General features: G+C 38.3%; 3 protein-coding genes across 13 annotated transcripts in view; 1 reads left to right on the forward strand and 2 right to left on the reverse strand.

Annotated features, from left to right (window-relative positions):
- The window catches only part of rimbp2a (RIMS binding protein 2a), an 81,195-nt gene extending 73,870 nt beyond the window's left edge, over window positions 1-7,325 (reverse strand). For 7 of the 8 annotated variants that reach the window (XM_058757375.1, XM_058757382.1, XM_058757374.1 and 4 more), the window contains exons 1-2: window positions 7,069-7,325; window positions 5,419-5,555 (exon numbers count right to left, since the gene is read on the reverse strand). In XM_058757375.1, the coding sequence (XP_058613358.1) occupies window positions 5,419-5,544 (126 nt within the window). In that variant the 5' untranslated portion in view covers window positions 5,545-5,555; window positions 7,069-7,325. Of the gene's footprint in view, window positions 1-5,418; window positions 5,556-5,741; window positions 5,797-7,068 lie in introns of those variants that run through there. The other variant, XM_058757372.1, reaches the window with a different exon arrangement.
- LOC131528304 (dynein axonemal intermediate chain 1-like) overlaps window positions 5,139-17,596 on the forward strand; it is a 32,969-nt gene continuing 20,511 nt past the window's right edge. For 3 of the 4 annotated variants that reach the window (XM_058757400.1, XM_058757401.1, XM_058757399.1), the window contains exons 1-2: window positions 17,004-17,191; window positions 17,501-17,569. In XM_058757400.1, the coding sequence (XP_058613383.1) occupies window positions 17,150-17,191; window positions 17,501-17,569 (111 nt within the window). In that variant the 5' untranslated portion in view covers window positions 17,004-17,149. Of the gene's footprint in view, window positions 5,157-7,417; window positions 7,538-17,003; window positions 17,192-17,500; window positions 17,570-17,596 lie in introns of those variants that run through there. The other variant, XM_058757402.1, reaches the window with a different exon arrangement.
- stx2a (syntaxin 2a) lies at window positions 8,622-16,171 on the reverse strand. The gene is made up of 9 exons (XM_058757405.1): window positions 16,091-16,171; window positions 15,735-15,800; window positions 15,518-15,617; window positions 15,252-15,326; window positions 14,823-14,896; window positions 14,619-14,727; window positions 10,849-10,922; window positions 10,627-10,764; window positions 8,622-10,397 (listed from the first exon to the last, which is right to left on the reverse strand). The coding sequence occupies exons 1-9, from the start codon at window positions 16,118-16,120 to the stop codon at window positions 10,233-10,235; spliced, it is 831 nt and encodes a 276-aa protein (XP_058613388.1). The 5' UTR covers window positions 16,121-16,171; the 3' UTR covers window positions 8,622-10,232.

Here is a 17,596-nt window from a genome sequence, read left to right on the forward strand (position 1 = left end):
CAGTGTTCAGGACGGATGTGTGCTGTGGGGAGCCCGTGTTGTTGTTCCCGAACAGGGACGTGCAGGTTTGTTGGAACAGTTACATCAATCCCACCCAGGCATGTCCAAGTTGAAAGGATTGGCAAGGAGCTACCTATGGTTGCCGAATCTGGATGCTGATATTGAAACTCGAGTAAGAGATTGTACTATCTGTCAAGAACAGCGAAAATCCCCTGTGAGGGCTCCACTTCACCCCTGGGAGTGGCCCAGACAACTGTGGAGGGGAATTCACATGGATTATGCAGGCCCTTTCTTAGATAAATTGTTCTTAATTATCATTGATGCTCATTCTAAGTGGATTGATGCCTGTCCTGTAAGTTCAGCAACAACAGTAGCTACTTTGGAGTGTTTGCGGAAAAGTTTCAGTGTACATAAGATTCCTGAAATGATAGTGTCTGATAATGCCCAATGTTTTGTAAGTGAAGCAAGTAAAGGCTTTATGACTAAGAATGGAATAACCCTAATGAAAAGATCTAATAAAAGATCTAATGAAAAAAAGTTTGGGAAACACGTTGGAGACCAAGTTACATAGATCTCTGTTTAATTATCATATCACACCCCAGTCTACAATTGGACTGTCTCCTGCTGAATTGCTGTTGGGAAGAAAATTGCTTTGCACTTTAGACAAGATACATCCTTACTTCACTGGTAAACAACAAAATTAGAAAGAGTATCATGATCAACATGTAAAATCTCGTTATTTCCAGATTGGAGACCCTGTGTATACCCAAAACTTTGGGTATGGACCAAAATGGATGCATAGAGTAATTCAGGACATTACAGGACCTGTATCTTATACAGTAACTTTGGAGAATGCTCAAATAGTGCGACGTCATTTAGATCAATTATTTAGTCGCCAACAAAAAGAAAGGATAACTGTTTACCAACCGAGCATGGATGTTCTGTTATATGATGCTGATGTTGTATCTCAGGATACTGATGTTCAATTGCCCAAATCACCCAGTACTCCCATAATACCAACTTTGGGTGTTACTCCTGAGAAAAAGGAGCTTGAAAATTTGCAAATTGAATGTTCCAGTAGGCTGTTGCCCGAGTTATCCAGTACTCCTACCATTCCTGAAGTGACATCAATTGCAGAAGTAAAAAAACCCTGAAATTGTACCTACTGGGGGTCTACGAAGTTCAGTAAGAGAAGGGAAACTACCTGCACGCTTAAAGGACTTTGTAATGTAAAAAACTACTAACACACTTAAAAGACTTTGTGAAGAAAAAATAAAATAAAAAAACGCACACAGTTACAAGATTTTGAAAATGCACTTTATTGAAAATTGTCTTGTATGTGAACAATGTTTTTCCCCTCAAGTTTTGTTCATGGGAGAAAAAAAATTTTTTGGATTTAAGTGGGGAGGAGTGTTGTATGTGTATACTGAGATTTGTCCAGCAGGGGGTGTAATGCATTGCGTATGAGTTGGGGCACTATTAAAAGGCTGTGAAGAAGTGCATTGTGTGCTCTCTATTGGCATGCTGGTGTGTATGCCTGAACCAAGTGTGCCGCACTAGTCCTCAAAAGTGAAGCCATTGCGTCTCAATCGCCCCCAAGTGGCTGGTCCCAGTATAGGTCATAAACCCCGCCCTCTCCATGTAATCTAATGGGACGTGAGACAAACTAAATAATTCAATTTCACTTCAAATATTTTGTTTTCAAAACATGGTTTTTGTCATTTGATGTAGATTTTATCACGCTGATGTAAGTTAGGGTGTTTGTTTTTTAAATAAGTTTGATTTTAGTTAGTTATGTGATGCTACAAAAATGGGAGTGTGACGTCATGATTGACAGCTGAGACTGACCGCTTTCTGAGTGAACTGAGGCGCCAACTGACTTTTTTGGGATCTTCAAAAAGAGATTGGAGTTGTATTTACCTTATTTTAACACAAGCCTCTTATATGGCAATTAGACAAAAGCAGACAAAAATCGTACCAGTCAGGCTAATTTAAAAAAGGGTCAGGGGCGTGTGTTTGCGATCGACTTTGCAGGAGTGTGGGCGGGACTCCACTTCGCTCTCTACTGCGCAGACTCTGGTCCCAAATAAGTGCAATATGGCCGCGCCCTATTGGGACAATGGTGGCTTCACTTTTCTTCAATGGAAGTGAATGAAGGTGCGTCTTCCATCTTTTTTACAGTCTATGGTTTGAACGCTGCGATGGGTCCTCAAAGTGACCATCGAGAACTTTTGGCTCATCTGAGATTACTTTTGCTAGTATCTCAAGATACTACACATTCCGTGACGGTTGAGCTAAAAAATAAAGATGACGTTTGAAAGTTGCGTTTGGTGGTTAGTTTTTGTGTAAATGTATATTTCTGATGAACTTTTTGCACTTTTGATGTTATTTCTAGCGAGAAATCAGTATTATAGTAATTAAAAATTTGTTTAGTTATCACCAAAACTCATTCTATTTTGTTGTAGATCATTAAACCTTTATGCTGCCTCAGAAGCCTGTCCATGTGAGGTTTCGTGAGGTGCCTTCGTGCAAAAATGCTGCCTGCAAAGTCATTAGATGCATTCGAGATGCACTACACTAGCCTGATACTGGCTGGTGAGAGCAGCCGCTTGCAGTCGGGCGGAATTAAAAATGGAAATGTCAAGTCGCACTCTTTCTGCTCCCGGTAGTGACGCTCTCACGGTGTTTGCATGCTTTTATCACAGATTAAGTAAATTTGTGTTTTATTGATAAACGTGATTCAATATAACTTTTGCTTTTACTGTTAAAAAAACACAGATTTGTGAGCATTATTGGAATTGAATTGTTAGAATAAACACGCAACACACGTCATGCTTGTCATCACAGAATCTGACCAATGAGAATAAAGTGTGTCATCATCAAGGCTCTCGCAGCCGATTGGATTTCGCAGCCAAATACCCACACTTGCAGTCTTTAGGCTTGTTTGAGATGCGCCTCGCCTCGCCTGAAATGTAGGCAAGAGTAGGCGGCTGCAGTGAGGGGAGGAGTGAAGCAGTCAAGCGCAGTCAAGACGGACAGTTCTGCCCTCTCGAAGTGGAACAGATACCTACGAGATCAAAGGCGGATTTCACGTTATCCTCACTCATATGCTGTGCTGCTGATAAACATGATATAATTTCAGTTCTGTTGCTTTTATATGAATATAAAAATGAACAAGACACTCAAAGTGCTTGCTATTTAATTCCATAGGAAAGGCGTATTTATCATTCATTTTTATTTTAATTCAAACATGTATTTTAGATTTTTATAGAAACTATGACAACAATCACATATCTCACACAGAGATCGCACTATAGTGTTTGGGAATATTCATGCACAATTTAAATGCATAATCACATGAAATCAGATAAAAAAAATAAAACATTTTAGAAGAGAATGCAGCATCACGGTTGTCTGAACCAATGAGCATTAAGCTGTGTCGTCAGTCAGTCGTTTCCCATCATGCTTTTGATCAGTGCAGTTGGTGGAGAGCAACTGCGCTTGACTGCTCAATCAAACACAGCCGCCTCGCTGTCGCGAGAGTTTTTTGGCACACGTCAGCATAACATCAGAGCAAGGCGGACGTAACTCGCACACTTTTCTAACCGGCATGCACCTCGCGGTGATTTTGCTCATCTCAAACAAGCCTTTTGCACTTGACTATTTGACTACTTAAATTATGTATTTCCTGTATTTGGCCCAAGTGTTCAAGTGAGGATGAAGACCACAAGTGTGTGTCGAACTTTTCATTATCTGATGGGACATACACTTATAGTGTTGTAAAAATGTAAGTGTTTACATAGCTTTATTTTAATTTTAAATACTTTGCATTTTAAAATCAACTTCTAAATATCTGTTCAGTAGTCCCTATAACATGACATAATTTAATTTGTGGTGCTTCTAATTAAGTGATTATAAGCAGTTGCAAATGTAATTATATTAATCTTTAACTTACATTGGAAATGTTTCCTTGACCTCTTGCGAGATCTTGATGCATGATGGGATACGCTTAGCCTCGAATACATACATAGTGTGGATTTAGTATCCATTAAGGGCAATGCACTTTGGCATTTTGAAGACATGGGCCAGACTTGCACACTCACTTCCTGTCGCGCGCACGCTCTCTCAAGTGGCCAAGACCGCAAGTGTGGGTATTTGGACAAAGCCATTAGGTGTGTTCGACTTGAAGCGGCTCTGCGCAGAATGATCAGTGTCAAGGTACCGCGAGAGCGATAAGAGAGCAGATGGATAATTATGGTATCGAATCGCTCTCGCGGTACTTTGATGTTATACACTGATCATTCTGCGCAGCGCCGCTTCAAGTCGAACACACCTTTTGTCCGACTTGAACCGGCGCTGACGCCACTTCACTGTCACGTGTGGAATCAAAGTACCGCGATAGCAGTTTCTCCAGAGCGACTGCAGGAGCGCTGATGACTACACAGCTGTTTCACGACTGGCCAAATTCACCACATGACAACAATGACGTGTGTTTCTAACATCTTATTTTACTTGGAATATATCACATTCACATTCATGTGAAAAAATGGACTAAAGCTAAGCCAAAATTTGAACATTTTATAAAAGAGATTTTACAATATGGTACTACATTAGATAAAATTAAGAACAAAAAAGCAAGAAAGACCTTTAAATTGTTGTAATTTTACCCCTGGCATGAATTGTTTCACTTTACATATTCTTATGAATGTTTATTTGATTTTGTATTTGTTGTGAATATGCTTGTACAAACCTTTGTATAATTTTTGCATAAAAAAATAAATACTGCTCACAAATCTGTTTTTAGAACAGTAAACGCTTTTTTACTGCATAGTTGCAATGTTATATTGAGTCACATTTAATTTAAAAAAAACTGATAAAAGCAAATATACCCCCGCTTTATTGGTATTTAAATAGTATATGTTTATGTTGAACTTTATTCTTGAACAGATGGCCTTGTATTAAGCAGTATATAAAAAGTGTTTCTGACATTTCTGAAACGTCTGTGCATTTGACAAATATCGCATGTTATTCACTTCATCTGTGATAGGAGTATGCAAACACCGCGAGAGCATCAGTACCAGGAGCAGAAAGTGTCCGTCTTCACGTCTCCGCTTTCAATTCCGCCCCCGACGTCAAGCGGCTACTCTCGTCGATAGGTCTGTGCGGCGCTGCATGAAGTCGAACACACCTATTTCCTCACATGACACAAACACACCCTCCATTTGCTAGTGGGGCGATTGTGCTGGCTCGTTGTACTCTGATTGGTAGTTGAGGATGTTAGGCTGCGTGAATGTAGGCTATATGTAGCAGGATGGTGCCACCTTGTGTAAAATAACCATCATTGCTACTTGAAGTAATGTGTATGAGAAACTATTAGGGATCAGATTGTGAAAGTGTAAATTTAACAGGATTACTCACCTTCTTTTGGGCTCGGGCATGTTTGGCATCTCCTGCTGCTATGATTAACAGTTGTCGCTGGATCCACAGCAGTTCAGTCTGTGACTGCCTGAGAAGCTGCTCTACGTCAATCCTTTGACCTCGCATCTCCTACAGCACTAACACAATGAATTCTACTTCATTTATCTTGCACAAACAGACAATATGGTGGTCCGTAAAAGTACGCGTAGTCACACACTTGCCAAAATGTACATGAAGTTTATTTCCAATAAACACTGGGCCACGCGTCCTATCGAGGGTGATTATATTATGGTAAAAGTTAGTTACAAAATACATTTACTTACATATACCAGTAGAACATTGGTATTTAATTAAGCTTTAATTTGTTAGTTATAGCCTAGTAATGGTTAGCTTCACAAATTGTTGCGTTTCAGAACAGCGCAGGCGCAGTAGTGGTGTTTCATTCCTGAATCAACCTTTGTTGAAGGGATCAGTTAAGTGAATTATTCACTCTTGCCCTGCGTCCCAATGTGCATACTATCCACCCTAAATAGTATTGAAAATGACTAGTATCACATAGAATTTAGGATGGATAGTGTGCACATTGGGACACAGGCTTGCTCTTTTATAGGGGCTGTGTTCCAGTTCGATTTTTCAGCCTATCTTCCCTACGTCTCCTCCTTGACTCGGATGTACGTCGTTGCATGAGTGACCTCTACTGGCAGAGCTAACGAAATGTTATGTATATTTTGTGTATATTTTCTGTCAATCATGGCATAATAGGGCATCCTAAGCCCTTGATCACATGAAATCCGTTAGAGTTGATTTATTATTTACTTCCCTTAAAAACTGTCTGATGCACCATTCTGTATACCCAGGTTATTTTAAATATTTTAAAAAATAATTTCATATTATATATAGGCTATAATAGGTCTTGTGAAGAGTCTCGGTCCTGTTAGACTGCATAGCATGCTACCATTTTTTCTGCAATATGCCGACATGGCAGAAGTGGAGTATGCTAGTCACTGATCTATAGTAGATCATTATTTAGATCAGTGATGCTGCTAGTGTGCTAATCTGAACTATCGATTGTCAATCAGCTTGGATGACTGGAACAACTGTTGTATAAAATTTAAAGACATTTTAGCAAGTCTTACGTTCATGCTGTAAACCTGTGATTTTGCAGACACAAACACAAAAATAATATCCTCAGTTTCATCTAGTCTGCTTTTAAAAATATTCAAGACACAGATATAAAACATTCTCAGAATATTTCCTCACTACATACACACATTTGAACTGAGGCGGCTAGGAGTGAGGAAAAAAAGGGAGAGCCCAGCTGTTTAGTGACAAGAAAATGCCTGCTCTTGCCCTTTGCCCTGCTCCTAAGACCCCTACTGAGACACATTACACCTGCATACAGTTCACCACCTCGCCATGGGCAGCAGTGAGACTGACATGTCACCTATTCAGACCAGACCACAGTGAACAGCTATTAGAGGTGACAGGTGACCCGGGACAGTGATAAGGCCATATAGCACAGCAAGAGGTTGAAATACATCTGTGAACTGGCATAAATTCCTGAATAACCTCTACATAATTTAGAACCTTAAAATTACACATAATTATGTTTCTCTTGATTTTAAATATGTTGTGTATGTCTTTCCTTACCTTTTTGTTGTGATGTCTGCTCGTCTTCTTTCTTCTTGTACTGAGGCCCTGTTGACAGAAGCCCAACTTAATGTTAGGGAAAACTGTGTGTTCTGTTACATCTGTTACATTTTGGCGAGTTAACGGTACAGGAAGATCGAGTGCGAGTGAGACCTTGACATTTTCTCCAAGGTGTAACAAGGTGTGAATGTGAAAAAGTGTGCAAAATTAAAGAGAAAGAGGGAGAGAGAAACTGCCTGTTCTCCATGGTGTGTATCTTTGCTGAAAGATGCAGAATAAACCTGCTTTTTGTAACACAAACAGCAAAGACACTGAGTATGTGCGTCTAAATCTTCTTCCCCTCCTACAGCTCCCACAACAGTCGCTACTTGCTGAGTGACCATATGGCAGAGTAAAGATGGACAGAGATGAGTCAAAATGGGCAATGAAGAAATGAACCAGAAGACCTAAGACAAAGCATATGCTGCAGGTATTTTTACAGACAGACGTATTGTGGTTTGATATGCTTAAATATAGAGTACTATAATAAACACATATAGTGTAATGAGGCTATGTGAGTCAAGTGTAGATCTATATTTAGAAACAATAGACCTGTTCCTGCTGAGCTATTCTTCCTTTGTCAGGAATGAAGAACTATTAATATCTTCATGTGGGATGAGACTAAATTTGTGTATGTTTGAACGCATCAGTTCCTCCTGAGATTACACACACAGACTTTTAGCTCCCTCTAAATGGATTGTAATATTTTACACAATAAACAATTAAAAGAGTAGTAATTAGTAATTTAAACATCTCATACAGGACTGCAAATATGTTCTAAGATAGGTGAGTGGTTTTCCTTTGCTCTTGAATGAACTGCACAAGGAAGGCAACCTTGGCAATCAATCTATCTATCTATCTATCTATCTATCTATCTATCTATCTATCTATCTATCTATCTATCTATCTATCTATCTATCTGTCTATCTACCTATCTATCTATCTATCTATCTATCTATCTATCTATCTATCTATATCAACAGTGCTAATTACTACCTGTAGTAGCACATTCTCCTCCTCTATGCGCACTAGTCACTTTTCACACACACTGCTGTGTGTATACAAATCCCACAAAAAGACTCAGTAATATACATATGTTTACATGCTCATGCACTACAAATCATCCTGCACTGTTCCCCAGCCAGCTGCTGACTCACAATGTTTCTCTTCGCACATGTACAGTATTTATCTGAAGCACTCGTATAGCTTGTATTGTTTGTATTTTTTAGTTTATGTATAGGTAAAAAATTATTTTATATATAGCATATTTATAGTCAAATCTATCAGTAGGATAGTTGTGTATAGGTTTATATTGTTTTACTTTACTGCTGTATTCCTGTATTTATGTAGCACCGTGGTCCTGTGAGGCACGACATTTCGTTCCACTGTATGCCCCCGCATGTAGCGGAATGACAATAAAGCTCAACTTGACTTGACTAATTAAGAAATATTACTTGAGCACCAAGCCTATTAGAATGATTTCTAAAGAATCTTGACACACTCATGAATGGTGTATTGGCTTACTGTTTTACTGTTTTTGTTTTTTAGATTATCTAGATTACAATAAAACTGTACAACATGATAAACAAACATTTTGACGAAAAAGTAGCAAAGTAACCTTCTGTGACTGTACATGTCACACATGTGGCTGTACTTATTTATTTACTTGTATTTTTAAACAATAATCAGATATTCTGAATCCAGATGCATTGGTTGGGTTGGTTCGCCCAATATGAAAATTCAGTCACTGTTTACTCATCCTCATCAATAGCCTTTTTGACTTAATTTCTTCTGCATAAGAAGATATTTTGAAGAATGTTTTTTGCCATATATTAACTATAAATGCTGTTTTGGACCCCACTGTGTGGACAAAAACATAGGCTAAAGGGACATTTTTGATGTGCGTTCCACAGAAGAAGAAGAAAAAAAAACAAAACTAAGTCTTACTGGTATGGAACAACATAAGGGTGAATAAATGATAACAGAATTTTCCTTTTTGGATGAACCATGGGTAACATAAAAGCAAGTCGCCAAGTAATACACATAACTAATAAAAGTAATTACAAGAAACAAAAATGAAATTTAAGAGAGTCTAATTGGGTTTTTATATTCACTATATTTACATGCACCCAAATAATCCATTTATAATCAGATGGCTCAGTTTGGAGGAAATGCACAAAATGTTTGCTTCCCAACTGCCATTAAATTGAAAATAAGAAAAAGAAAAAAGAATACAATTTTGATTGGATTGAAAGGGGTGGTGTAGCTCTGAAATAATCCAATTGCATGTATTGCATGTATATAGCATGAATATTCCTAATGAGGACATTAGTCCATGTAAAGATACCTCTTGGCACTCACTTGATTGTTGTCATATTGCGTCAGAAAAATCCTGCTTGTGCTGTCTATCTGAGAGCAAGCTTAATCATTAACCATTTAAGCAGAAACAAATAAAAGCCGTTTGTTTGTAAATGGGCTGAGGAAACCCCACAGACAGCTCAAAATTATCTGATCAGCAAAACATACAGGGCATAGAATAAGTACTGTGACACTGCACTGCACTTATTCTAACAAATTCAAGCTGATCTGCAGACACAGGGTACAACAGTGTCAGCTCGCACTATCCGTCGCCATCTGAATGAAAAGGGACGCTATGGTAGCAGACCCAGGAGGATACCACTGCTGACAAAAAGGCATAAAAAAAGCAAGACTGGACTTTACCAAAACTTTTGACAAAACCACAATCCTTCTGGGAGAACGTACTGTGGACAGATGAGACAAAAGTAGAGCTTTTTGGTAAAGGACATCATGGCACTATTTACAGAAAAAGAAATGAGGCCTTCAAAGAAAAGAACACAGTCCCTACAGTCAAACATGGTGGAGGTTCAAAGATGTTTTGGGGTTGCTTTGCTGCTTCTGGCACTGGATGCCTTGACTGTGTGAACGGTATCATGAAATCTGATGATTACCAAAGAATTTTGGGGTGCAACGTAGTGGCCAGTGTCAGAAAGCTGCGTCTCCACCAGAGGTCAATGGGATTTTTAAAGAAAAGGCAAGGACTATGAATCCCTCATTTTCATAGAACTCAAAAGCAAGCAGCATACATTCCAAAGTTCCAGATTTATTCAAGAGCCCTTGCTGGTTGCTGGTTTTGCTTTGCTCTTGAATATAGGCAGTCTTATTCTCCAGGACTTCTTGTAATCAACAGCTTTTTCTATGTTCTCTTTCCCTTGATCTACATAGGTTCCAGCTTGCATCACAGTCTTTGCTATGTTGTTTGCCATTTCACCCTATAAAAAAGAGGGAAAAAACTTAAAATTATGATATGGCAAGGTAATAGTCCCATGGCACTTATGCACAATATTTTGATCATTAAATTCATTTCAGTAAGGCACTTGTGTAAATCAACTATTCTTGCTAGATAATGCCCTGAAATGTTTGTTATTAACTGTGTTCTAAAGCATGGTGCACTATTTTATTTTAGTTCATTCACTGGACTCTCCAGCAAGCTTACAGTACCTGACTATTGACCAACATGGCTGTATCCATAAACATGCTATGCAGCTCTCGAATGCTGGCCTCCAGATAGAGAATGTCCTTATGCCGTAACTCAATCTCATTCAGTGCTTGCCCCGTGATGCAGGAGCCAGAGTTGATCTGTGCACAAAGAATTATATTAACATTTGAAGGGAAGCTTATATGGAAAAGTGCATTCAGCTGTCTGTTAACCTTGAAACTTACATTTGAGATAAAGACAGCAGGATTGTTACTTTGCAGCAAAACCTCAGTCTTCTCTTCAGTGACAACCTGGCCACCTTCAAAAAATAAAAAAATAAAACTATCTATCTATCATATATATACAGTCATGGCCAAAAATATCGGCACCCTTGCAATTCTGTCAGAAAATGCAACAGTTCGCTCAGAAAATTGTTCCAATTGCAAATGTTTTGGTATTCACGTGCTTATTGTTTTTGTTTGCACTGCAACAACACAAAAAAACAGAGAAGAAAAGTCAAACTTGATAAAAATTTCACACAGAACTCAAAAATGGACTGGGCAAAATTATTGGCACCTTGTCAAAATTGTGAGAAATAATTGCTTTTCAAGCATGTGATGCTCCTGTTATTAGTATTTAGACACACCTGTGGCAAAGGTGTGGGCAATATAGTAATCACACTTGCAACCAGTTAAAATGGAGAAAAGTTGACTCAACCTTTGTGTTGTGTGTCACACACTAAGCATGGAGAAAAGAAAGAAGTGTAAAGAGTTGTTTGTGGATTTGAGAGAAAGAATTGTGAAAAAACATGGACAATCTCAAGGCTACAAATCCATCTCCAGAGATCTTAATGTTCCTGTGTCCACTGTGCGCAATATCATCAAGAGGTTTACAGCCCATGGCACTGTAGCCAACCTCCCTGGACGTGGATGGAAGCTCAAAATTAATGAAAAATTACAACGAAGTATTGTTCGAATGGTGGATAAAGAACCCCGATTAACTTCCAAACAAATTCAAGCTGATCTGCAGACACAGGGTACAACAGTGTCAGCTCGCACTATCCGTCGCCATCTGAATGAAAAGGGACACTATGGTAGCAGACCCAGGAGGATACCACTGCTGACAAAAAGGCATAAAAAAAGCAAGACTGGACTTTACCAAAACTTTTGACAAAACCACAATCCTTCTGGGAGAACGTACTGTGGACAGATGAGACAAAAGTAGAGCTTTTTGGTAAAGGACATCATGGCACTATTTACAGAAAAAGAAATGAGGCCTTCAAAGAAAAGAACACAGTCCCTACAGTCAAACATGGTGGAGGTTCAAAGATGTTTTGGGGTTGCTTTGCTGCTTCTGGCACTGGATGCCTTGACTGTGTGAACGGTATCATGAAATCTGATGATTACCAAAGAATTTTGGGGTGCAACGTAGTGGCCAGTGTCAGAAAGCTGCGTCTCCACCCGAGGTCATGGGTCTTCCAGCAGGACAATGACCCGAAACACACTTCAAAAAGCACTCCGAAATGGTTACAAACAAAGCGCTGGAGAGTTCTGAAATGGCCAGCAATTAGTCCAGATCTGAATCCCATAGAACACCTGTGGAGAGATCTCAAAACAGCAGTTGGAAGAAAGGCATCCTTCAAATCTGAATGACCTGGCGCAGTCTGCAAAAGAAGAGTGGTCCACAATTCCAGTAGAGAGGTGTAAGAAACTCAATCATGGTTACAGGAAGCAATTGATTTCAGGTATTTTTTTCCAAAGGGGGTGCTACCAAATATTAAGTTAAGGGTGCCAATAATTTTGTCCAGTGCATTTTTTTGGGGTTCTGTGTGGAATTGTATCAGATTTGACTTTTCTTCTGTTTTTTTTTTTTTTTGTGTGTGTTGTTCCAATGCAAAAAAACATGTGAGTACCAAAACATATGCAACTGCAACAATTTTCTGAGAGAAGGGTTGCATTTTCTGACAGAATTGCAAGGGTGCCAATATTTTTGGCCATGACTGTGTGTGTGTGTGTGTGTGTGTATGCATGTGTATATATGTGTATGTGTATGTGTATATATATAAATATAAATATAAATAAACCATGGTCCATGATAGATAGATATACATTGGGTACGGAAAGTATTCAGACCCCCTTAAATTTTTCACTCTTTGTTATATTGCAGCCATTTGCTAAAATCATTTGTTCATTTTTTTCCCTCATTAATGTACACACAGCACCCCATATTGACAGAAAAACACAGAATTGTTGACATTTTTGCAGATTTATTAAAAAAGAAAAACTGAATTATCACATGGTCCTAAGTATTCAGACCCTTTGCTCAGTATTTAGTAGAAGCACCCTTTGATCTAATACAGTCATGAGTCTTTTTGGGAAAGATGCAACAAGTTTTTCACAACTGGATTTGGGAAAAACGATCCTCTGCCATTCCTCCTTGCAGTTCCTCTCCAGTTCTGTCAGGTTGGATGGTAAACGTTGGTGGACAGCCATTTTTAGGTCTCTCCAGAGATGCTCAATTGGGTTTAAGTCAGGACTCTGGCTGGGCCATTCAAGAACAGGAGTTGTTGTGAAGCCACTCCTTTGTTATTTTAGTTGTGTGCTTAGGGTCATTGTCTTGTTGGAAGGTAAACCTTCGGCCCAGTCTGAGGCCCTTTGCACTCTGGAGAAGGTTTTCGTCCAGGATATCCCTGTACTTGGCCGCATTCATCTTTCCCTCGATTGCAACCAGTCGTCCTGTCCCTGCATCTGAAAAACACCCCTACAGCATGATGCTGCCACCACCATGCTTCACTGTTGGGACTGTATTGGACAGGTGATGAGCAGTGCCTGGTTTTCTCCACACATACCGCTTAGAATTAAGGCCAAAAAGTTATATCTTGGTCTCATCAGACCAGAGAATCTTATTTCTCACCATCTTGGAGTCCTTCAGGTGTTTTTTAGCAAACTCCATGCGGGCTTTCATGTGTCTTGCACTGAGGAGAGGCTTCTGTCGGGCCACTCTGCCATAAAGCCCCGACTGGTGGAGGGCTGCAGTGATGGTTGACTTTCTACAACTTTCTCCCATCTCCCGACTGCATCTCTGGAGCTCAGCCACAGTGATCTTTGGGTTCTTCTTTACCTCTCTCACCAAGGCTCTTCTCCCCCGATAGCTCAGTTTGGCCGGACGGCCAGCTCTAGGAAGGGTTCTGGTCGTCCCAAACGTCTTCCATTTAAGGATTATGGAGGCCACTGTGCTCTTAGGAAACTTAAGTGCAGCAGAAATTTTTTTGTAACCTTGGCCAGATCTGTGCCTTGCCACAATTCTGTCTCTGAGCTCTTCAGGCAGTTCCTTTGACCTCATGATTCTCATTTGCTCTGACATGCACTGTGAGCTGTAAGGTCTTAGTAAGGTGTGTGGCTTTCCTAATCAAGTCCAATCAGTATAATCAAACACAGCTGGACTCAAATGAAGGTGTAGAACCATCTCAAGGATGATCAGAAGAAATGGACAGCACCTGAGTTAAATATATGAGTGTCACAGCAAAGGGTCTGATTACTTAGGACCATGTGATATTTCAGTTTTTCTTTTTTAATAAATCTGCAAAAATGTCAACAATTCTGTGTTTTTCTGTCAATATGGGGTGCTGTGTGTACATTGAGGGAAAAAAATGAACTTAAATGATTTTAGCAAATGGCTGCAATATAACAAAGAGTGAAAAATTTAAGGGGGTCTGAATACTTTCCGTACCCACTGTATATGTAAACCATGATAGATATATATAAACCATGATACATATTTTTCTGGGATTTTTTTGATGAATAGAAAGTTCAAATTATTAGAAAATAGACATTTCTTTTAATATTATAAATGTCTTTACTGTTTTACTTTTTTAATCAATTTAATGCATGCTTGCTGAATAGATGTATTAATTCCTTTAAAAATTTAATATAAAAATTTAAATATAATATAACAACGGGCTGTGGTGACCAAAGACATTTTGTTCTGGTGTGTTAGTAAGTGTTAATTCACTCACTGATTTCCAGCTGTCTTTGTATATGATCTTTACTCTTTGTCCGGAAAGATAGCAGTTCTTGATTGTACATATTCATTATTTCTGCAAACCTCAGTGAAAGTACTGTGTGCTATAGATTAACAAAATAAAGATACATATAGAAAAATTAATAAAACAAATATCTGAAGAACAATATTGAATTTATAATACAGAGTGACATCTCACCTGAGTAGTCTGGATGCGAAGGTACACAGAGCTGCTGTTAGCATTCTCATATTCTGAGAATTTTCCTTCTAAATCTGTATGAACAATCACAGAATCATGTTTTCAAATGTGAAACAAAAGATTCAGTGACAAAATATTACAATCTTCAGTGTACTGCTCAAGACAATGTACTACAGTTGAAGTTAAATCCAAAGACAATAGAGTTGTTTGCTTTCTTTCAAGGAGATATAAAGCTGGGTTTAGCAGAATATTTACTGTAGAAGATAAAATATAACTTAAAGTTAAAAAGGAGTAAATAAATGTATCCATAATGTCCAATAAAACACGACAGAAGTTAGCTTAATTTCACAGATCAGTATACCTGATCACGTCTTCTCAACCTCCCCACCCCCTTTCAAAAAAACCCCAAAAACATTTTAATTCAATTACCTTTTAGTTTAACTTTGATTACATCAGCTGTGTGCTTGATGTCATTGCTAAACTGCTCAAGTTCCTCTCTCACATCTGTTAATAAGAACAGACATAAAAATGTTGTACAGAGGAACACAGAGTAAAAGTGAACTGATCTCATGCCTTTTGAACAATATAATCATTAATAGAGATTAATAGAACCTGGAAAACGTTTTAAATTTCCTAATATTTCATTGGTGCCTAATGCATATAGAACTGTAAAGACACAAACTCAGTGTACTCACAATTCGGTGGGTTGATTTCTGTCGAGATGGTACTATGTCTCAGCTTCACTTCGTCCACACAGAGGGAAATTCTCCCTATAAGGTGCTGAACTTCATTAACCTGTACACGTAAACATGCTCGACTAAGTTCTTCGAGTTTTCAGTTATGCAAAGACAAAGTGACAGTTCCACACATAAAAAGGCATGTAGATGTTCAAACACAGGTGCACATACAGACCTTAGGGAGGAATTCCTCTAGGAAAGCATTGGACTCCACAGGAGCGATGATGGTGTCATGGCAGAGCTGGTCGGGGAAGGGTTAAAGTCAAAACAAATAAAATAAAAAAAGTCAAGAAGACAGCTGGAACTTTTCTGTAGTATAAACCACTTCAAATATTTTCAGCGTATCAAACTTTGTTTTTAACAGAAAACATGATATAAGGCAACAATGGCTAATCATAAGGGATCAATACTGTAACGTATATATCAAGCTGTATTTACGATAGTGAAACTAAGTATAGCTATTAAAACGTAAATTATTATAGTATTTTACATCTAAATAACATAAATTTAGGAAATAATCTGAAGTCTCACGGCTGTTAAATCGCCCAGACGGTCCTTCATTTCGGCTTCAAATTAATGTCTCACCCGCTGACAGCATGCACAGTATGACAGAATGATTCGTTGGTAAACTAACGTGAACGCTTTGTTCTTTTGAGTTGAATCTCTTCAATGATTCATTTGAAATGATTCACAAAATCGGTCTGAACAATTCATTTGAAGTGTTCAAAAGAACCGATTCGCAGAAAAGTGAGTCGGACTTTACAAACCCTAACAAATAACAGATAACAGCCCCGCCTTATTTTACTTCCGTACATCTAGGTGTGATGAATAAACATCGTCCTTCTCATTTTATACTATATACGCTTGCAGCTTAGGTATCACTGCACTTTTGTTATTAAGGTAAACAAAAGTAAAACAGTGTGAATAAGGTTACTGTTCAGAAAACAAAAGCGTTGCTTTACAGATCTTGTGCAGATGTTTCAGAACCGCAGTTCTAGGACTCTGTTGTTATTATTATTATTTTATTTATTTATTTTTGCATGTACTTGTAGTTTATATAATTTTATTGAACTTACTATGCAATTATGTGTTTGTATTATTATAAATGATTTATTATTTTAATTATTTAAATTTAATCATAACCCTAAACAGATTTGAGCCCCCTATATTCGAGTTTTAAATTAATTTTTCTTGGATAACAAATAACAGTTTGCAACTAGCATAATAAAATGTATTTGCATAGCTTAAATAACTGCAAGCGCCTGACACCGGGAGCCTTGCATAATACACGTTATAAATGCGGAAAGATAATAATAATAATAATAATAATTTAATTCATTTCGGTGGGCCTAGTCTTTGCAGTAGAGTTGGCTAGGCGGCGCTGTCACAGGTAAGGAACATCTCACTGTGCGCATGCGCCTCACGTCAACCAGATGCCGCTACCATGACAGCGTCTATACACACAAACACACTCGCAGCCTCGCACTACTGTGAGAGAAGAGAGTTGTTTTATCTTTTTGGATGCAAAGTTATTTTTACGTTTACATACTGGTAAATTGGAATTATTTACCACTTATTTGAAAGCAAAAAATGTCCGTTCCGCACAAAGTTGGGATAGTGAAATCTAAACAGGTATGTTAACGACAATATCACGAATGCAAATTAATAAATAATTGTTTTCTAAACTACTATTTAAACTTAAAATAATGATAATATATTAATGTTATTATTCTGGAACAAAAAAATCTAACTCTACATTCTCCTAGAGCTTTCAAGCTGAATCCATCCAACTCTAACTCTAAATCTTTCAAAATTTCATTTAAAATTTTCGGTCCAAGCTTTCTCAGGTCAACATCTAGTTAATGACTGCTATTTCACTTAAGTATTGCATTGCACTGATGGGAAGACCCAAAGGTTTATGTTTTCTCTCTTAAAATGTAGGCACCTAATGTTAACACCCACCAAAAGGCAGCTGTGGCAAAGGGTGTCAAAGCCATTGGAAAGAAGAAGGTAACGTTAGCTTTCAAATCACTTTTC

This window comes from Onychostoma macrolepis, chromosome 21 (genome assembly GCF_012432095.1).
Source record: "Onychostoma macrolepis isolate SWU-2019 chromosome 21, ASM1243209v1, whole genome shotgun sequence".
Lineage (NCBI taxonomy): Eukaryota > Metazoa > Chordata > Actinopteri > Cypriniformes > Cyprinidae > Onychostoma > Onychostoma macrolepis.

Excerpts from the sequence above, each read along its gene's own strand:
- stx2a (XM_058757405.1), bottom strand. The coding sequence starts at position 16,120 with ATGAAGGACCGTCTGGGCGATTTAACAGCC. Across the intron at positions 15,327-15,517 it reads AGAAATCAACCCACCGAATT|ATGTGAGAGAGGAACTTGAG; the intron begins GTGAGTACACTG and ends TCTTATTAACAG. Across the intron at positions 10,398-10,626 it reads CCATGTTGGTCAATAGTCAG|GGTGAAATGGCAAACAACAT; the intron begins GTACTGTAAGCT and ends TCTTTTTTATAG.